Source organism: Aptenodytes patagonicus, chromosome 2 (genome assembly GCF_965638725.1).
Source record: "Aptenodytes patagonicus chromosome 2, bAptPat1.pri.cur, whole genome shotgun sequence".
Lineage (NCBI taxonomy): Eukaryota > Metazoa > Chordata > Aves > Sphenisciformes > Spheniscidae > Aptenodytes > Aptenodytes patagonicus.
In genome coordinates this window covers 80,788,394-80,810,825 of record NC_134950.1, presented here as the reverse complement: position 1 = coordinate 80,810,825, position 22,432 = coordinate 80,788,394, and the positions used below count along the sequence as shown (strand labels likewise).

The 22,432-nt window shown below is 37.9% G+C and overlaps 1 protein-coding gene across 8 annotated transcripts in view; it reads left to right on the top strand.

Annotated features, from left to right (window-relative positions):
- Positions 1–22,432, top strand: part of SEMA5A (semaphorin 5A) — a 365,023-nt gene that overhangs the window by 182,748 nt on the left and 159,843 nt on the right. For all 8 annotated transcript variants that reach the window (XM_076330319.1, XM_076330320.1, XM_076330321.1 and 5 more), the window contains exon 6: positions 15,759–15,821. In XM_076330319.1, the coding sequence (XP_076186434.1) occupies positions 15,759–15,821 (63 nt within the window). The remainder of the gene's footprint in view (positions 1–15,758; positions 15,822–22,432) is intronic.

Genomic DNA, 22,432 nt, shown 5'->3' with positions numbered 1-22,432 from the left:
GTACTAGCAGTAGCAGTTTATCTTTTAGGGAATGCATGATGTTCTTGCCAAGGGCTTTTTTTTTTTGGTGCAGGAGAATTTATTTTGAAAAATTGAATTTTCTTGCCTGAGGACAGCAACCATCGCTTTGAAGTTATTGAGATGTTATTTAATTGTCCCAGAAAAATCAGCAAAAAAATGCAAAATCCACCTCGTGCATTCATAATCCTAATTCTGTTCTGAACTTTTGCTACCCTAATAACTTTGTAAAATCAGAAGTTTTTTCTGGTCAAGCACAGAATAGAACTTCTCAAAAAGCTGCCTACTATGTTATCTTATTTTCACCCCAATCGCTTTGTGATTGTGTGTGTGGAAGAAGAAAGGCAGAAGAGAGTTTTACAAATAGAACAATTAAAAAAGTTTATTTTCCTCTAGTCTCATTCTTACAAATAACTTCTTTTGCTCATATTTTCCTCTCTAGCAGAGGAAAATTTCAGTCTAGATGGTGGAGCTTTGGAGGTTTCAGAAAGTTTTAAAGTACCAAGAAGGGTTAGAAGCAGATTATTATACTAAAGGTCTGGTTAGCCCTATTGATTAGTCATAAAAAAACCAATGTGTGTTAATGGATCTTCATCATTTTCAGTGTAACCCAATCTCATGTAAGAATAGAAACATGCATATATTTTTGGAAGAGTGATTAAAAACCAAAGAAGTTACGAAGGTGTGCATCAGAATCAATACTTTTAAGAGCTAAAGTGGCTGTGAGAAGAACTTTTTTTTTTTTTTCTTTTCCTGAACTGATTTCTGGCAAATGGAGAGCACCATGAATGAAGATATTCACATTGGATTTTTTGTGATTTGAAGAGGGCAGCATGCAAACTATTAGCAAAAAGAATGCAGAATCGATGCAAAAACTTGACAAACACACATATAATAATTCCATAATAAAAATTATGTGATTTTTATATCATTACTTTTATATAATGTATTTCTATAATATATAGACCCATGTAATAATTCCATAATTCCAATACAGTGGCATGACATTCAAGTTTTGGGGTTTTTTGTTGCTTCTGTTTCTCAGTGGAGTGCCTGGGTCCTTGCTTGCATGCAGCTCATTTTGCAGTCTGTCTGGCACATCTCGCTATAGCATAGATTTTGTGGGATTAACTGGAACTGCTTTCTCAGAGAGCTGCAACTTTCAAAATCATTTTGGATTTAAAAAAAGGGGTCTCTAGCTATGAATGTTCTTTGGAGTAGGGAAAAATGTGAGGAGGAAGGAGCGGCAGAGAGGAGCTGTTGCAGGCTGACCGCAGCCCCCCATTCCCCATCCCCCTGCACTGCTGGGGGGGAGGAGGTAGAGGAGTTGGGAGTGAAGGGGTGAAGTTGGTCCTGTGAAAAGTAGTGGTGGTGGGGAAGTGGTTTAGATTTGTCTTTGTTTCTCACCATCCTACTCTATTTTTAATTGGCAACAAAATGAATTTATGAGAAAGCAGCTGGGTGGACATCTGGCAGCCAGCCAAGCAGCCTACATCCTAGCATGGTTTTTAAATATACACACACTCTTCTTTCTGTCCTGCCTTCCCTCTGCTTTCCCATTAACTCACAGATTAGAATTAATATTAAAAGTATCTGAATTCAAAGCACCATGATTAACACAGAATACTGATAGCCTGGATGAATGTTGCCAGAATTATCTAGTGCTATTTCTAAGAGCGTGGCTAGGGAAGAATGCATTGTTTTAATCCATTTGAAAAGTTATGTGGGCATTGTCCTTGAAAAGATCTGGCAGTGAGACAGGACGTGTCTTAGGTTACGGATGTGAAGTTCCTCTTCTGCTTGAGGAATTGGTTGTGTAGATTCTCAGTCACGGTTAACACGAAGGCCAAAAGGATGTCTCTTCCCTGGTTTCAAAAATGAGTATCACTCAGTTTCCTTTGCCACACAGAGCAAGCAAGATTCACTGATGTGCCTGCTCCTTTTTTGTAGGACAGTTTGTGTATTGTAAAGCTAAAGCGTGGGTATTCATCTCTTTCCTTTAGCATAGACTCAGATCCTAGTCCTGCAGGTAACTTTAGGTAAAGCCTTACTCTCTCCTTGAAGATCCCAGGCAGTATAAGAGTCTGTGTGCTGGGAAACAGTTGAAAATTCAGGGCTGAAGTATACTTCAAGAAAAGTTATTACCGGAAAGTTTCGTTTGGTTCTGTCCGAGTTTAGACCTCAAATACCTTCCCTGAGGAGGCAATAACCTTGCTTGCATTGCAGATTCATTTTAAATAGGGGAATTCCCTCTTCTTCTTTAAATCTTTATGTTCTTTAAGTCTTTTATTTTCCCCCAACTCTTTTTGATTTGTAGCCATTCTGTTTTCAGAGTGGAAGAAACATGTCTATAGATGCAAGCTTTACCATGAGTCTTGGGCTCTCTGTGAGTTTTCATGTGTTCCTTGAATTTCGGTAAAAGAACTGAGTAATATCAGTAGGCACTGAAAAACTTCAGTAGGCGTTTTCCATTGGAAAAAACCTCCACTGCAAAGAGAGGTTACAGAATCTGCAAGGACACTGACAGACTATTCAGAATGTTGCTATTAAAATCTCACAATATCTTTCAAAAGCGTAACAGGTCTTATTTCTTGAACTCTGTGAATTTTGATTTGACTGCTATTAATACCTAGAGCTTCTTAAGTGTGCATCACACTGAATATTATGGAGAAATGCTAAGCAAATGTTTGTGCCATTGAATTGTTTTAAAATAATACATATTCCTCCCTGCACTTTAAGGCAAACATAAATCCAGTGGTGTTTTTTCTATGAAGTTCTTTCTTTCTTTCTTTCTTTCTTTTTAATCAGATATAAAGATTATCCTTTATTTTTTCCCTCAAGAATACTGAGAAATCTTTATTTTGATATACATTACACTTCAAATAGAAAATTAATTTTGAGTTTTTGGAGCTTTCTGACTTTGCAGCTTTGTAGAGGTGCACTTAGCCTGATCTGAGTTCTAACCCATTTCACTATTCACAGGAAAGTAAGAGGTATAAATGAATAGGCTTTTAGGTCTAATAGGTCTAATTCTGAAGTTCTTCAGCACTTCAGGCATTATGATGAGGGTTTCCTATTATAAGCTACTGTGCAGAAGCAGTCCCTTTTCTATAGTGAATATTGAGAATGTTTACAATTTCTAGCCTTTCTTCTGTTCTTCTTAGACAAAACTCCCTTTGATTTTGGAGTGTTTTGCTATAGCAAAAGCTCTGGGATTTGGAACACTGACTTCAAAGGACTCACTTCAGCAGAAAAAGCACAGGAGAATTTTTAAGAAATAATTCCTAGTAATAAAAAGTTTTTGTTACTTTCTGTTTATAATGCTAAACTAGTATCTAATATAAACCAGTGTTAAAAAGCTAAAAGCTATAACATACCCATCAGGGGACAAATTGTTAATAAGGTATAATTTGATGGGGGAAAGCTGATGGCATCTGCAAAAAGAAATGAGAGCCCCATGGCTGCATAAAGTGACTTATTAACAGTTACGCTGGGCATCCTGTTGAATGAGCTTTATTTATCATGTTTTTATAGCTACTTCCACTGAGCTTTCAGCTTCTGGGAGAAAAATACCAAAGTAGAATATTGTTCTTCCAATGCAGCAATCAAAGGGTTTCTAAACCATGAAAAATGGAAAAGGAGCTACAGGAGGAGGAGGAGAACATCACACAGCTGGTTCAGAAATAAATTTCTTTGATTAGGCTCCCTGTGTGAGATTGCTGCTAAAATTTGTGCGTCACTGAAATTTAGGAGATGCTTTCTCGACACTTAAGGGCTCCTTTACTTTGACTTTCTTGATATAAATTGAGATTTGAGCTTTCTGTCATTAGTTTTAAGGGCCTATCACCCTTCCAGTTTATTTCATGGATATGGGTGTTGCTCTTCAAGGTTCTGTCTCATCTACGGTACCAGTGTTTTTGCCTTACTTGGTGAGTTCTCCCATGGCTACCTTCTCCTTATATAGCTTCCAGAAAAGTGCCAGCAAAGACAACTGTGTTATTTAGAAGTGCAGACATGGGTCTTTGGTGTAGTGTGATTTTTGGCATTTTTCCACTTGAAAAACTGCAAAGAAAGCATGCAGTTAGAAATTTCTGCCAAATTACTATCACTGTAGAATAATCTAGGAGCTCATCAGTAAAACTGTTCACAAAGCACCTGATACATTTAGCTAGGCATCAGTGTTTTATGAACTATTTTCTCTTTCTTTGTTCATGATCCTCTAATGCTAATGGATCATGCAGTAATAACAAATACAGAATTCCCAGTCTGTACACCAGGCATCACATCACAGAGATTGTGATTGTTTCTCCCCCCCTCTGTTTTGATTTTAGAACAAAAGCTCTTTTGCAAAAATCATCAGAGGCTCACCTGTCACAGTGTGGGTTTGGGTGCACAGCAAATAATCACTGAGTAACAAGGGCATATACTGAATGGCTATCAGTTATTTATTAAGTTTCATTGCATAAATACTTTTTAGCAGTGTAATTAATGATTAATTGACTGTGTTACACAACCTGTTGTTATAAGTGATTACTCAGTCTGTCAGATAATAGCTGAGTTAGGTTACATTTGATTACGTAGGTCCATCAGTAGTATTTTCTACAAATGTGCTCATGACCATTTACAACAGATTTCTCAGGTTTAAAACAACTGTAAATAATTTATCAAATCTATAAAAATTTAATCTGTCTGAAATATGAATTGTCAATTTAACCTTTTAAACACTCTTAGAAAGTAATGATTATTTTTTCGTCTCTCTGCCATTAAGAATCCAGTTGATTGGTAGTGGAGATCATCCACTGAGGAAACTGAAAGCATACTCAGTGACTTATCTTCCTTACCAGAGGAATTTTGATGGACTGAGATTTGTGGTGGTTGGCAATAAACTAAGTCAAATAAAATTCCCCATCTCTAGAGTCTTTTACCTGCAACATACCCTCTAGCTGCAAGTGCACAAGGGACACAAAACTTTTCCCCCTTTATCACATCTTGTTCGTTGTTGTTTTCTTTGGAGCACATTGGCTGGAATCCTTAGGCCAAGTCTAAAGGTTGAGGAGAACTTCCTACAACTATCCTACGTCTGCTGAAATATGAGGTCAGCAGGGAGGAAAATATGAGGGAAAAAGTTGGAGATGAATTGTTAAGGTATGATGATGATGATTGTTTCAGTGACTGCTTTTCCAGGATTCCTTGTCAACATGGAATGAGGTAAACACCTTTATATAAACCAGGGGTATTTCTTTCCCTCTAAGCAGCCGTTCTGTTGTCTCTGCAAAAACGGCCAATTATGACTCATTTGGATCTGAATGTTTGTCTTTTAGAAATTGGATAGAAATGACCCACTCATTTCACATAGCTAATACTAGGTTACCAGATGTCACTGACCTCCACTAATTAATAACTTGAATGATGTTTAACACATAACCTGGAGGTGAAAGCTCCATGTGTAATTGACATTACTCCAGACCATTCACTTGTGTCAAAAAAAGAGAAAAATGAACTTATAGTCAGGCTTTTTCATAGCCTCACCATTATCTCAAATCTTCACAATGAAATTGTGATTTAAAGTTGCATTATGGGCCTCCTTGTTCCCTCTGCTCCTTCCATTGCAATTGGAGTTCGTGATGTTCTCTTGAAGACTTTTTCATATTCTGAGCAGATACTCTCCTTAGTCCTGAGGCTCCTGTTTATCTTTCTCACCCTTGATTTCTGTATAATTTAACAGTGCAGCTACAGTCCAGTGATTTTTCTAGTAGCTGTAGGTTCAAGCTTTCCTGTTTTAATAAGCATCTTTTGCTTTTTGTGTTTAATGAGAATTTTTCTGTCTGCTGTTCTTTTTTTCCTTTTCTCCACAGCTCACAGTATTATCTATGTGTTGATGACACTCATTTATGTGCCTCTTTACTTTTTGTTCTTCATATTCTTGCTGTTTTGTGTCTGATTATTTTAGCATTTGTCAAATTAAATCCAATTATTCTAAAGTAAACATAACCAAAATAAAAATTACTTTATTTCTTCTTTCCCTGAGTGAACTGTCAGTTGTGCTGCCATCAACTCTGTTGCCAACTCTTTGGAAATTTGGTGGTGTTTTTCTTACTGTGTTCCATTTTGCCCCATCTGCTTTCTGTATGTTTTATATATCTATGTGTTATTCTTAAATGGCAAGAAGAAAAATTAATCTTGATTTTGCAAAATCACCTTTCTGGTCAATTAATTTAACTAGAATGATGTAGAAAATCTCATGTTTGTATCTCTCTGCTGTTGAACCATTTATTTCTTCACTGGCTTTTCACTGGACAAGCTGTACAAATTGGTGATTCTTAAATTTCTTCTGTTGTTAGCATTCTGCTTTCTCACTGCTTTCATTTGTCTAAAATCTTACCTTGATTTGGTTGCATATTTAATGGACATATATATGTTAAAGTTCCTTCGACATTTTTTGTCTCTTTATTGTCTTGTAAGATGCCATTTTTAGGCTAACTTTTCAAAATATTTTTATTCTTGTAAATAAGTTATTGTAAAGTCACTGTAATATTTTCTCTAGAACTATAGATGTGTATTACTATGAACAGAATCAAGCCTGCCATCTCTAAAGCCTAATGGCAAAACTATTTGAATAAATAAGTAAAAAAGACAAACGAAAATGATGATAAAATTGTTATTCTGTTCCTAATGAGACATTATGTACAAAACTATATACGTACATATAGAAATACAAAGATTTCTTTGTTGTAGTCTCAGTTATTCAGTATGACTTAGAAGATGTTACAAATTTTATCCTCCACCATATCGCTCAGGTTCATCTGTTTTTGTGAGCTCGTATCTGGAAGCTATAATACAGCTGTCTGACATCTCAGGGGCAAGACACAGTATGTTGACTGTGCCTCTCAGAAATTATTTCAGTAAGGTTTTTGATTTGCACAGTCTTCTGGTGTCATACCTTCCTTGACTGTCTGTGGCTGAAAGGTAAGGAGCACTGATTGCTGGGCTACTTTAACCCCGCATCCACGCCAGCATGGCTGTCTTGAACAGCAAGTTAGCATGGGGCAAGATGGCACACCTTCTGGTGCCGCCTTCTCCTTTCCCATTTCCATGTTTCTTAGCAGCAATGAGCAGGTGTAGAGGAAAATAAACTTCTGCCTGCCTATGCTCAAGGTCCAAACCAACATTTTGTGGCACTCTGGTGCCAGGGGACTCTTTTTTCCACTTACTCTGTTATTTAACCTAGGGGGTTGAGGAGTATGCAATTACATTGAAGTACCTTTCCCTTCCTTGAAATAAAGGGAATCCTGATGTTTCTCATCAGCTCCTAGAAGTTTATAATGCTATTTGTAAAAAAATAAAATGAAACGTTGCTTTCAAAAGGTCTTGGAGCCTACTAAAATCAATCTTATTTGCTAAAAAGCAGGAAATGCTTTAAAACAGTGTGCTAACACGATGTTAAATCTTAAAGGATTCACACGTAATTTAGTCAATACATTAAATTTACTTTATGTAGTATAATTTCAGAATGTGCATTAAAAATATGTTATGAAATCTCATTCCTACCTGCTGAATGGCTGCCAAGTTTGGTAATGCAGAACATTTTGTTGTTTTACCCCTTCAGCACAATCCTGCATTCAATTTTTAAATGTCCATAAAAACTGTAAAAGCCTCAAAATGCCAGATTGGAGCATTCAAAACTTTGAAAGTCACAGTGCAACAGTTTTGGTTTTTTGAATAACTCTCTGGGAGCAGGACTAAAAACCCTAGTTCCGAACATACTTAAGTTTTGAGTTGCTAACTTCCAGGTTCGGAACTGCATTTTCCTCTATAAACCTCTCTCTGTTAAATATAAACCAAATGGATGTTTTGTGACATTTAGAAATCTTTGCAGAAGATAAAGAGAGGAATGCACGGGTGGATGGGTAGGTGGCATTTGTGAAAGTTCAGTCTTGGGCAGAGTCTTGTGTCACTGAAGTCAGTGGAGTAGCCCAACTCTGAGGGTTTGTGAAAGACTTAGTAACTCTAAATTCTTCTCTAATATGCTTAACTTTTTTTTTTAATTTTATCATATTAATTCTGACAATTTTCAACAACTATTTATTTGCATAGTCAATAAAATAAGCTAATTAAAACTTTTGCTACTTCATGAATTGGCAGGGTATGTGCTTCTCTCCTCACTTTTTTACATACTTCAGGCCAGTATATTTGAAATAAAATTGACATCAGCTCCTTGAAGCCATATAAAGCTTCATATATTACTTGGTTTAAGTATGGAATTATATATCTATCAGGGGATCTCAGTTCTTATTGAATTCCAAACCCTGGAAAATTCAAGCATGATTTGATGTTTATTTTCATATATTTCACACTGCTTACTTTATAAGAAACTGTAATTTTCTAACTGTGGATGGAAAGTAAAAGCTGGTTCTGAACAAATGAAAACATACATAACGTTATTCCCAGGAGAATTGGCTGTTACATGTGGTTATTGGTGGCAAGATACTGCGGTGACTGTAGTCAATTAGTGAAGTTGTCCATACGGTGTTGGACTTCTTGTATGAGCTGCTGGCCTATCACTTCATATGAAAGCCTAACCAGCATGCCTTTAGTCCCCAGAAACCAACTTGTTCTTTTTGGTGAGCCAAAAGGGAAGGCTATGTTAAAGGGAAGTCCCTTTTTAATATTTTACTCTAGTGTTTCCACAGAGGATGATCACTCTCCGAAGTTGACTGTTTGTCAAGAGCCTATTGGCAAGATAGACAGCTCCAGCAATAATGGCTGTGAGGACGAGGGGTCATGACTCTGTGGAAAGCAAGGAAAATGGTTCCTCTGAAGTATAGAGAGGTATAAATCTTTCTTAAGTGGCTTTACATATTTGCTGGAAGCAAGGATGTCATTATACAAAAGCACGCCTTAAAATTTGTGGTAACCATCAAAGCCACCACTAACTCTGTGGCTGCTAATTTGCTACTAATGTCTTGCTGGTATACTTCTCTGTGGCTACATTCTTTCTTTGCATTTATGGTCCTGACACTTTCTTTATGGCCTCTTTAAACTCAGCTTTTGGACTCCAGCATACGTGTTCATTGAGAGCTAATTAGGCAGGCTGCAAGACACCCTCGCCAAACAAGTCATAACTTTTTGAAGCCATTCCATTGCTGGACTGATGTGAACAATAAGGCGATATTACTCATGTTTGTTGACATGTATTATTATGGTTATTGCCATTATAGCCCAACTCCCCAGAGTATTGTTTAAATACATGATATAAGAGATGAAAGCAAGCAGATAATGAAAAAGGAAATATCATGTAGTTGTTAATTTTTGGCATTGTGTAATTAAACCATCTTCTTTAATGTTATTTTTGCCAGTATCTAATTAGCAGAGCCATCTGCTTAAGAAGTGCTGGACCATCTGTCTGGAATACTGTTCTGTTCATTTTTTGGTTCTTGACTAATTAACTTCTTTCTCTATGAAATGTAAGAGTACATTCTGTTTCTACACTTCAAAGAAGTTAATATATAAAAATACATATGAATGTGTACCTGTCTATATGTATATGTTAATGACTGTCTGTGTAGTTATAGGAGCATAGTTCTTCCAGGATATCTGGTTGTACTCAGTTGCGTGTGCAGCTTCCACTGTAGGTGAAAGCCATGCGTTTCTTGTTGACCTGTAAGTACAACTAATACGTATCTCATCTAACACATTCTAATTGACCAGTCCTTTCTTGATTGTGTTCAAATTTCAAATTTCCTGTCTGCTTTACTGATTAAAGTTATAATTGTAGAAAGGGTCTATATTAAAGTTAATTACTTAGGGGTTTGATTTTTTTCCCCCTTTTGTATTTTGTAATTTTTCTGGAAAATCATAGAATAATTTAGGTTGGAAGGGACCTTCAGATGTCTTGCCTGTGGACTTACTTTGTTGCTGCATGTTGAGCATGAAGAGAACACCTTGACAGTTACTTCTTAAATGGAAGGGACACGTGAACATTATTCACTCCTTCTACGCTTTCCATGATTCTCTTTTAGTGTTTTTCTAAGGCATTTGGATAAATCAGTTTATATCGAAGAGTTGGAATTTGTTTCTTCTCTGGCTAGAATTTCTCTCCTCCCACTACCCTTTGAAAATGGCAGGAGGGATTTCATCCTGCACTTTACAAAACATCAGTGATGTAATGTTTAAAACACTGATATAGTTATTTACAATTGAGCTTTTACAAAAAGATGCCTGCCATCAGTTTGAAATGAGTTCAAACTTCGAGTTAAGTGTACACCAAAGCCATGTTTCTGCTCAGTCTGATTTTATGTCAAATCTGTATGGAGCTTTGTGGTTCGTGGTTGTTTTTTTAGTTGAAGAAAACAGTATGTGTTCAAAAGTGAACTGTGACTTCCTTGTTGGACTAAACTGGATCAAGTTCAAGTTGTACCTGTCAAGTTCAGTCTTTAGAGTTGGCCACAATGACATTCACAGGGCTAAAAATCTCACTGCAAACACTTTACACTGCTCTACTGGTGACTGTTAGATAATTAAGGTTTGTTTATGTCTACTAGAATGGAGTTATGCTGAAGATTGGGAAATCAGAAACTAAGCCAAGGCGTTGAATTTATAGAGGTACTTGAAAGACCATATTGATAGCAGGATATGTAAAAGCCATGCCACTGTAAATAGTGTCAGCTTTCTATCAGAAACAGACTGATGTGCTACCTTAAACCCTACTCCTTAACCTGTGCAGCTACGTTCTTTGTGGAGATGCGTAACAGTAGCTGATGTACTACCCATCCTTATTTTCTCTAGCACTAATGTTCAAATCCATTTCCTCTTTCCCCAGAGCGAAAACACTTGATTGTCTATAACTGTAGTGGGTTGACCCTGCCTGGATGCCAGGTGCCCACCAAATCTGCTCTATCACTCCCTCCTCAGCTGGACAGGGGAGAGAAAATACAACGAAAGGCTCATGGGTTGAGTAAGGACATGGAGATCACTCACCAATTACTGTCACGGGCAAAACAGACTCGACTTGGGGAAATTAGTTTAATTTATTACGAATCAAATCAGAGTAGGGTAATGAGAAATAAAACCGAATCTTAAAAACACCTTCCCCCCACCCCTCCCTTCTTCCCGGGCTCAACTTCACTCCCGATTTCTCTACTTCCTCCCCCTCTGAGCGGTGCAAGGGGACGGGGAATGGGCATTGCGGTCAGTTCATCACATGTTGTCTCTGCCACTCCTTCCTCTTCAGGGGGAGGACTCCTCACACTCTTCCCCTGCTCCAGTGTGGGGTCCCTCCCACAGGAGACAGTCCTCCACGAACTTCTCCAACGTGGATCCTTCCCACGGGCTGCAGTTCTTCACAAACTGCTCCAGTGTGGGTCCTTTCCATGGGTGCAGTCCTTCAGGAACAGACTGCTCCAGCGTGGGTCCCCCACGGGGTCACAAGTCCTGCCAGCAAACCTGCTCCAGCACGGGCTTCCCACAGCGTCACAGCCTCCTTTGGGCATCCACCTGCTCCGGCATGGGGTCCTCCACGGGCTGCAGGTGGATATCTGCTCCACCGTGGACCTCCATGGGCTGCAGGGGGACAGCCTGCCTCACCATGGTCTTCACCACGGGCTGCAGGGGAATCTCTGCTCCAGTGCCTGGAGCACCTCCTCCCCCTCCTTCTTCACTGACCTTGGTGTCTGCAGAGTTGTTTCTCTCACATATTCTCATTCCTCTCTCCGGCTCCAGTTGCACAAGTTCCCCCCCCCCCCTCCCCTTCTTAAATATGTTATCCCAGGGGCGCTACCACCGTCGCTGATGGGCTCAGCGTTGACCAGCAGCGGGTCCACCTTGGAGCTGGCTGGCATTGGCTCTATCGGACATGGGGGAAGCCTCTAGTAGCTTCTCACAGAAGCCACCCCTGTAGCCCCCCCCTACCAAAACCTTGCCACGCAAACCCAATACAATAATTTGGTTCAATGAATTTTGTTGCCAGCTTAAGTAGAATTATAAAATTAATTAAAAACAGTACACAGAATGCTGAAGGTTGTATTTTGCCGTGTGAAAATTGGAGCTTCTTATAAAGGAATGTAGGAAAGAAAAGATCCTAACAGGATGAACTTTAGCTGTGTAGGCCTTCATAGTGAATCAAATAGCCAACATGGTATGCATATCATATTTGCACTTCTCATCTGAACTTCATGGAAATACTAGCAAACGGTATCAAGCAGGAGAATATGCCAGTTTAACACAAGCAGTGGATAACAGTAACATCTTTAAGTAAACCTGGTTTTGCACTTGCTTTCTAAAACAACACAATCCATATGTGTCCGTCTGATCTTTCAGAATTAAAACTTTAAAGTCTTAATCTTCTACTGACAAAAACCACATTGTTATTATTCTGTAGGGAAATTTTGTTTTGTATTTATGTGCTGAAGGTTCAGGACACATTTTTCTCATTTTCCACATTGAAATGACATTTAACTTGAGAGTTTTCCACCTGTCTTCCCCCTGTATATTACCAGTAGGCTGTGTTGGATATCTGAATTTCCATTTTGTGGGAAACTCCTCCAAATTTCCTGAAAATTAGAAGAAAAAAGATAGCTATGTATAGAAATGTTTGTCTATACCTGCTCTTTTCCTTTAATCAGCAATAGGACATATGTATGCATTACTGAACTATGCGGGAGCCTTAGGGACCAAAGCACAACAGTTTGAAATACTCGGCTCTCTTCAGATGCTTTGTAATATTCTTCATTTGCAGCCTGCTCTGTTATTGTCTCCTCCAGCAGTGGAACCCAGGGCTATAGGACTATAAGTACACTGGATTTCAAAGATGGCACTTAGCTTTGCCACCAGTGTGTCTGCACTTATTTCTTGTCCAGACAGTATGCCTCCTTTGGCATATGTTGTCATGAACAGGGTTTTCCCAGAGAGTTTGCCATTTGGTTAGCTTGCAAGCATATGTATTTATATATAGTTACAGTAGTTTATCCTATTTGGGTCCTTGTATGTGCTGTTAACTATGGTATCCAGAAATATTACATAATGTTTTAATATTTAATATCTTTATTTAAATCTATGCATTTTGTGGATGTCAAAGAAAGAAAAGAAAGTTTATTTTCAGTTATGCTAATAATGGTATTAGTGGTTTTGTGATGTGGTGGTAAAATTATTAATATTTAATATTTGAGAGGTCTAGCTAAGACGTTTATCCTAACTAAAAGAACATTCAACTAAAAGCTAACAGTCTGTGATTGTTTCCAACTCACCATTTCTGAGCTAAGGTAATACTGGGTGTGCCACTCCTACAGGCTCCAGCAAGAGCCATATCTCTGTATTGTCACGTTATTTACTGTTTGATTCCTTCTTAGAAGTGTGGCAGTTAGCAAGCTCCTTAAGGAGTCCATCCCTGCCAGGGATGGATACCTGGCTTTGCTAACATTAAAAATACCGTTTTTCTTCACCTCTTTCTTTTTTTCTGAAACAGTATATAGGCTGGGTCTCTGTGATCACTTGGCAGAGAACAGGGGAGCAAAGGGGGAGATGCTGTCCCAGTGTTCTCTCACTATGGTCGGAGTTAATAAAGCTTCTGCCTGACTTGGCCTAAATTTTACTTGCATTATTACGCGCTTGGAGTTCCCAGATTCTCCAACTATGACCTGCTTGCAGAGATGCATTGTATGCTTTCCTCAGATTTCATGGAAAGCTTGAAGAACTGTCACTTTTGGCTTCTGAATTTCCCATCTCCAAAGTCTGTTGATTTTCTTTTCCAAAACTTTCAGTGCCTGAGAAATATACTTAATTTGCTTGGTTTGTGACATTGTGTAATTTTTGCATTTCACATCCTTCTCCTTCAAATTACTCTTTTACCGTGGACTTAAAGCCAATTGAAAGCTGGGTATTTTGTCACTGAAAATTGATTTATTGATAAACATTTTATCTTTAATCCAATCTTTCTGTCTTCTTACTTCCTGCTGTTCATGCTTGGCATGTTCTCAGTTCAGCTTTGGAAAGAGCTTTCCTTCAAACCTTCCTTTGAAGCACGCGTATGCCACTAAATCTTTCTACTCTGACTTCTTACTGACACTCTTGTGTTTCTCCAGGCATTTGACATTTTTTGTGTTGTTTAAAGATAATATATTCAGTATCAGATACTTGTATCTAGTGCCATATAACATATAGGTTCAGGGTGCCCGAATGGATTGATTAGGAATTTACGTTGATCATCCAAGAGCAGTCTTTTGTACTGTGATCTCCGTTATGGACATAAATCGCTTTTTGCAATACAGAGTCAAAAGAGTTAAGTCATTGCTGCTTTTTTGTCTAACACATTTCTGCTTTTTTATCTAACTCAGTATGAGATTTCTTTCATGCTGCTATATACAGTTTGTTATAAACACTAGGGTCATTCGCAAGCGGATTCTTCCAGAAGTTTTCAATATATGCCCCAATATGCTGTAGTCGTTCATCTGCAAAAGCAAACACTGTGAATGAGAAGGTTTGGGGTGGAGAAAGAGAAGTAATGGCATTAGTTTTTATAAATCTTTTTTTTCCCTGAAATGAAAAAGCTCATTCTTGGGCTTGTTGAAACACAAATCAAAGAGTACTGCATAGTATACTCTGAAGGCATTTTCCCCTTTAGTTTAAATAGACTTTCACCCTATTATTTTTATTAATTATAGAGTCTACTTGCTATTAGTATAGTCTCCATTAAAAAACAGGTACAAAAAATTACCTATATTAAATCTGAATGAATGGTCTTTCATTATTTCCTGGTAAATAAAAATGAAAAAGCTGCGGTTTCAATAATTAAGCAGCAGTGGTTAGTTTGGAAATCTCAATTCTTCCTGATAAAATGTATAGTGCTTTGTGGCATTTTTATCTAAAGAACACATGGATGTGCACTGTCAAGGTGAAAGAATGCAGAATGATTTAAAATGCACTCTGACTACACAGCATATGCAGGCATTCAAATATGTGCATGTATTGGGACATAAACACCAAGCATACAACCTGCTCCACTGAACAATAGAGTTCATAAGTCATAGCTGTTGAATGTTAAATATGGAAATAATTGGAGTTAACTCATGCAGTGAAACTGTAGTAATGCAGACTAGGCGTTACAGTCCTGGCATAAATCTGTTGAAGCAGAGACAGCTCAAAAATGAGGATAAATTGCTTCTGCTTTGCAGTGCTCCATTTCACTGTTGTCTTCTATGTGTTTGCCCATTGCTCCTTTCTCTGAACAGATGTTTTAGTCCTTCTGATTAGTGCTGCAGTCATACCTTGAGAAACTAAAATTTCCATTTGATGCTTGAGATAAATATTGCAAAAACAGCAACAGGGCACATTTTCCTACAGCGCAAGGTCTTTCAGCAGAGCTGACCTCAGATGCTGTGTTGATGCAGCCCAACTCTGCTGGGGAGAGAGGCTCAGCCTTTCTCTGTGTTCCTAACTGCTTACCTTAATAGGACTCATACAAAAGTGGCTAAATAGCATCAAATGTGATTGTGGTTATTTCTCCTGTAGCGGTAGGTACAGTGAATCATGGGGATGGCCAGCTTCACTTCGGGTTAAGACACTGAAAAAACATCAGCAGCAAAACGACATTTCTAAGGAGAAAAAGCTTGTAAGGAGATTATGGGTAGAATCATCCACAGCTAAGCATCAGTATGCCTGAAGCACATATCTCAAGCATGGGCTTAGATAGCTCTGAGGTTTATATTTCTGTGTTCCTTGCATTTCTAACTAATTCCTGTTGGTTGCAGGCAGTGGAATGGCAATGTGATGAAGCTACTAAAAAAGCCTGTTACAGTAAAGGCAAATCAAAGGTAAGCATGAGACAGCTGTTCTGCTTTAATAAAATTTATATGTTAATAGCAGGTATAATTCAGTGTATAAATCTCTACCTTATGCATTTTTACTGTCTCCCTTTCTGAAGAGAGTTGCAGGAAAGGAGTCTGACACTGATTGTAAGCACAGGAAAAAAAACATAATAAATATAAAAAAACCATAAAAAATACAGGTAGTGTGGGGTGTGAGGTACAGTCACGTGATTCTTTTCTGAAATGATCAAGAACTTTAGTTTCCAACAATTTACTCTTTTTACTCTACAACATGTCATATGTAATGGGCTGTATTCTCATGTCATTTTCAGTGGTGTAAATCCTGAATAACTGTGTAATTACTTTGTAAAATCCTCAATTTATTTCCCTGTGTTTTAGATGCAATTTTAGGAACATTTATTTTTCATATCTACTGATGCTATGAAGAAAATAATATGAAATTCACTAACTTTTTAGACATGGGACTTGATATATTTTTAGTATGCAGAACCGATTCCTTATCTGGCCAACTACAATTTCTTTTGTTCAGCGCAGGTAAGTGCAGTGCTCAGATGGAACCTGTACGGATGCTGTGTTCTTTAGTGGCTGTCCTCAGCTGAAGCTAGTTATCAAATTAATTATAAAAGCAGTTAGAAATGCATGCAATCTATGTCTGCAATTATTATACTGTTTAATGACTAAAGTTAATTGAGTTAAAACGTAAAGGGAAAACACATCAAGAGCGATAACTACAGAAGAGCACACTTGCTTTCAGGACCAACGTTCGGTAGAACATGTCAACATACGTTATTGATGTGCAAAACTCAAAAAAACCCAAGCTTCAAAAACGTATGCCAAATGCTTCTACCATCTAGTAGAGGAGGAGTCTCTTTCTGCATAGTCATCTAATCACTGACTTTTTAACTTCTCCCATTAAATAGTTCATTTCCAGCTTTTTTTACTAAGTGCTGGAAAATAATGTTGCAGTGTACCCTTGGCCTATCCATTTCTGTTTGAGATTAAAAAGGAGAGAATGGCCTCACTTCCGAAGCAGGGCCATGTTATACTGTGAGGAGAGAAAAAGATAGAATTACTTGGGAAAAAAAGCAAGTGTAGTGAATGTGCAGTGTAAAACTTCATGCATGGAAGATGATTGTCTTTATGGAGAAACATCTTTCGCTGTAGAAATGAGTTTACAGTACTGGGAAAAGGCATTAAGAATGGTGTTATCTTCTTTGTCCTTTCCCTATCCCTTTCTTTCCATCCCAGTGTGGGAAACGTATTTAAGAGTTACTGGTCACTAGCTATTAAGGTGCAGGATTTGCGAGGTATATAGAAAAGGTATTAGCTAGAGAAAAGAAATGGGTTAGATTTTACTTAAAGATTTCTAACTTGAGTAGACAAATTCTGGTGACTTAAGTTATGTGTGAAGGCTTTAACGGCAGAAATAGCATCTAGCAAGTGTTCTGATCTACAATCTTACTTGTCAGTTTGTAGAGAGAAAAAGAACTTCTGGGACTTCATACTTTAAGCAAATGTTTCATTTTTTAAGTTGTAATTTCTCCCTAGAAGATTTATGCTTCTTCATGTAATATATCCCTCAAGCCTTCAGCCTTACTGTTCAGATGACAGTACTCTGAAGTAGGAGAGCATGCTAAAGTGACAATAGAATATGACAGGTTGCATTGATCAAGGTGCATATACAGTAGAAACTATCATGGTAGGAATGCAGTGTGTAACTAAAAGTTCATGCCTCTGTTTTACAGTGATTTTCCAAGTTTAAAACGGTGAGAATAACATTGAGTTTGTCTGAAAGTCACAGTGCAGTGACTGTGATCTAACATGATGGATGAAAGTAATGGTACATTTGAGACAGTAGTAGTGTACTTTTGAATATTATGTTTACAATACTGTTTGTGGTGTAAAATCCACATTCAATTCAACAATGCAGAAGCATATGTTTCTATTGAATAATTTTGCTAGGACAAATACTCAACACTGGTGAAATGCATTTAAGAATGGACCTTAGTGTAGTACTGTTGTGGTTTCACCTCAGTTGGCAACTGAGCACCACACAGCTGCTCACTCACTCCCCCCTCCCCGGTGGGATGGGGGAGAGAATTGGAAGAGTAAAAGTGAGAAAACTCGTGGGTTGAGATAAGAACAGTTTAATAATTGAAATAAAATAATAATAATAATAATAATTATAATAATATACAAAACAAGCAATGAACAATGCAATTGCTCATCACTCGTTGACCGATGCCCAGCCAGTCCCCGAGCAGCGGCCCCCCTGGCCAGCTTTCCCCCAGTTTATGTACTGAGCATGACGTCACACGGTATGGAATATCCCTTTGGCCAGTTTGGGTCAGCTGTCCTGGCTGTGCCCCCTCCCGGCTTCTTGTGCACCTCCAGCCTTCTCAGTTGGTAGAGCATGGGAAGCTGAAAAGTCCTTGACTAGTGTAAGCACTACTTGGCAACAACTGAAGCATCCATGTGTTACCAACATTATTCTCATCCTAAATCCAAAACCCAGCACTGTACCAGCTACTAGGAAGGAAATTAACTCTATCCCTCCTGAAACCAGGACAAGTACATAAATGCAGATTTTCATTCATGCTCTTCAAACCCTTTTGAAGAAGCTGGTGATTGGAAGTTATGCTGTCACTGTAAAATAGTATACACACTATTCTAATAATGACCTCTGAGATTGTTTCTTAGTATTGTTATTAGTTGGATAAAGATTTAGTGTTTCATTTGTATCCATAGCCTTGTTCCTCATTCACAATCTAGATGAGAGGTACAGTCCTCATATTTCATTACATTTGAAGGTAATCCTGGGAGGAAATAGTTCTTTTCTTATTGTTACCATAGGACTTTTTTTTTGGTGTGCAGACTTTGTGGCCTGAAAGCTTCATGTAGGAGTTGCTGAAGAATGCAGAGATCTTGACTGAGGCAACCTACCCAGCTGGAACGACAACTGTCTTTTTGAACTTTTCATGCCTCTTTTGCTTTCATTGGTGTGATCGAGGTTAAAATCAAAGGATAAATTTAAGGCCAGAGAAAGGATAGCCTAATGATATTTGTCTTTTATTGCCTTATGTCCAAGACTAAAACAAGGTCACTATACTCTCTGTATAAGGAGGACTTATGCATGCAGATGAGGAAAGCACCTGGTCTGTGGCGTGCTCCTCTTCCTAGTCAAACCACAAAAGCCTTCCCCTGGGAAAACTGGGAATTATCAGACCAGGAGGAATTCACTCCAGTGCTACAGTGAATTGTTCCTCTTCAGAGGAAATCCCCTGGGAGACACAATTCCAGTTACTGTTATCAAAAAGACTGCTTGCTTGCTTCTTGTTGTATAAATAGGTCCAGCCCAAATTGGAGAGTTGCTGGGGGCTGCATTTCTGTAACATTTCTCAGGGTGACTTCAGATTTCAGGGCAGACACATGTGTGACTGTAGGGAAGGGACAGGAAAGATTGGAGACAAACTATACAGGGCCAGCCCAGTCTGTGGTGAACGAGGGGTGAGGACTACAAGGATGGTTGTGGGTAAGTTATTCATTCAAATCCTGGTTTCTCTTGAAGCTCTGCTGCCCACAGATTAGCATGGGGGCAGTGAGTTCAGGCAGCAAAACTCAGTCAGTTTCCTGATGGAGTGCCCTGAAACCAGAAGCTAGCTTTGAACCCTGAAGCAACTCCAGTAGTTTTGAGATAATGGTCAGTTTAACACAACTCTTTTTTTTGTTGTTCTTGAGAAAGAAGCTGCACAGAATTTTTGCCTCTAGCTGTTAGCAGTAGTTGTTGTTTGAGGTTTATGCTGTAGGAGCCAACGAGGGAAAAGAGCTGAAGGGGAAAATACATGGGGACATCTGTCACATTTGACAGTGTAACGCACACTTGACTTTTGAAGGCTGATGTTTGTTACTGAAACTTCAGACATTTATCCACCAATTTAAGCTGTTGCTTAAAATAACTAGTGGCTCCAGGAGCGAGCCAGACAAAATTATGTCCTTGTGGCCAGCATGCATTAGCATTTAGAAGTCTAAAACACCACACATGGTTAAGAGAATAAATTTGCCATTCAGACTGGCACTTGTGGTAGGGACTGTTATAAGTCCTGTTATAAGACTGTTACAAAGGAAAAATATAAATACACATGGTAAAGATACAATAAACCAAAGAGAGATTAAAAAAAATATATATAATTGAAGTAAAGTCTCTTATCCTGTGTTTATTTAAGATTCTAATGGCTGTGTGTGTTAGCATCTGAACTTTCAATAAGAGTATTAAAAAATTAAACACAGATGTGTTTAAAATGTTAGCCTACACAAGAAACATTGCTGCAAACGGATAATCATATGCAGCCAGGTTGTCCTTGAACTGTCAAGTTGGTCTTAAACTTAGCAACCTAGCCTGCTTGGCTGCTGAATTGTTTCTAATAGTTGTATTTTGTTTCAGGTATGCTGATATAAAAGTAGAAAGTACTTCGTATATGAATGACTTTCTTTCAGAGATATTTTTATAGGAGAATAGGAAAGTATGTGGCATAGAGGTCAAGATGAAATGGAGAATAAGACTACGTAAAAGATGACCACCAAAGCTCCAAACTAAAAAACCCTTTGGTTTTGAAGTCCTTTGCATTCACCAATGCCACTTCTACAACGCACACCTCTTTTGTGCACATCTAAAAAGTGAACCAGCTGAGCTTGACTCCAGAGCTAGAAAAGTGTATCTGAACAATTCAAATGACTAATTAATGGAGTCCTTTTTCAATATGTTTTTGGGTGGTGATTGTTTTATTCCTGACTCTTTTTTTTTTATTATTTGTTTTGTGTTATTGTGGATTTGTTGTATGAAGAAAATAGCCAATTGTAAAAGCTGTTTTTTCAGTTTTGATTTTGTTGTACTATATACCCAACAAAAAATTGATATGAGATATCTTATTTGCCCTGTTGCAGTATGGATTGTTGTGAGGTTGGCACAGGACTTGGCAACATTAAAGAGAAGAATCTTGTGAATCCCAGGAATGTCAGAGTTTAAAAAATTAACATTATTTTTGAACAGAAAGAGTGGGTGATCAGCGTGCAAGTAATTTGGCAATGGCACTATTTCAGGGAGCTCTGGAATATGAAGAGGAGAGGTTGGAGGGGTTGTAATGTCAGTACCCACTTATTTTTCCTACACGTACATTCCATGGCTTGCTGCAAAGGGCAGGATGGAAACAGCCCAAAGAATAAATCACTGTGTTATATTCCATGAACCCCCCTGAGCACCCTTCTCACAAAAAAAAAAGGAATTGTCACCTTTTTTTTTTTTTTTTTTTGGTGTAGTTAAAACAACCTACAACAGGGAAACAGCCCAGAAGTGCAATAATTACTTTTTAAAAGGCTTGTTGCACTGCCCAACTCTGTTATATTGTTGCATATTAGCTTCTGTTTGGTTGAAAGAATATTAAGATGACAGTTTTGGTAAGTTCAAGATATAAAGACCTTTTTTTACCCAATGGGAATCAAATCTTAATTCTAAGATGTTTGACACTTATGTTTAAAGGCTCAAAGAGAAGCATTTGAAAGCTACATTTTCATGAGAGACTAATGCAAAAGTAGTTTTGGAGGGTATTTTTTCAAAGAGGTGGGTTTTTTCCCTGAGAATTTACGGGGCAGAGGGTTGTGGGGTTTTTTTAACTTTATTTTTTATGAGGAAAGGTATAGATAATAAATACTGAGAGTTTTCTCAGAGATCTTTAAAGTACTTTGCCCATCTTGTTTTGCAGTCTATTTTGTGCCTGTTCAATTTATTCAGGATTATATTTCTTGTTTTCCAGGATGAGAGTCTATTTTCAAGATAAACAAGCAATACATTTAATATAACTGGCCTGATAATGGGACTTCTGCACCATTGCTATTACATGGATTTACTTACATGATTCCACTTAATATCTGTTAGAATTGTGTAGATGTATTTTCATAGTTTTTTTAATGCTTTACAGGAGACTATCTTGTGAATGAATGCTAGAGAGCATTCAAATGGAAGGTTCCAGAAAACTTTATTTTCTCCAAGCATGTTGTTGATTTTGTTCATTTTATTAGATAGGGACATTGACTTTTCCAGGAGGGATGTTTGAATCTTTCCTACGTACAGTTCTGGGAGATTTTTAGTATTGCAGGAAAAGGCTTCCTGTCTGAATAAACAGTAGAAATTGCTGTTGGTTTCTAGCTTCTGAAATGAGAGAAATTAATATCATAAAGCCTTCACGCATCCTAAAGGGGTAAAAAAAATGTAAAATTATTCCTCAGGGGTGAGCATCTATGTATTGAGGTAATGAAATTTCTTGAGAAACTTCAAATTAACAGAAACGTAGATGCTTCTAACAAAAAATATTGTGCAAATTATGAAACTAGTAGTAACAAATCTGCATCTGAACATCTCAAGAATTTTATTTGTACTGGTTTCAGCATACTTGTGTTACTGACAACCTGTTCTTTCTCCTCTTTTCCTCCCAATTTCCTCCCTTGGCCTGATGTGTCTTCGAAAACAGCATCTGATCTCTTAAGACAGTAGTGTATTATTTAAGTCAGCATCTGTCACTTCGGAGTTTAGTTAAACCTTTGAA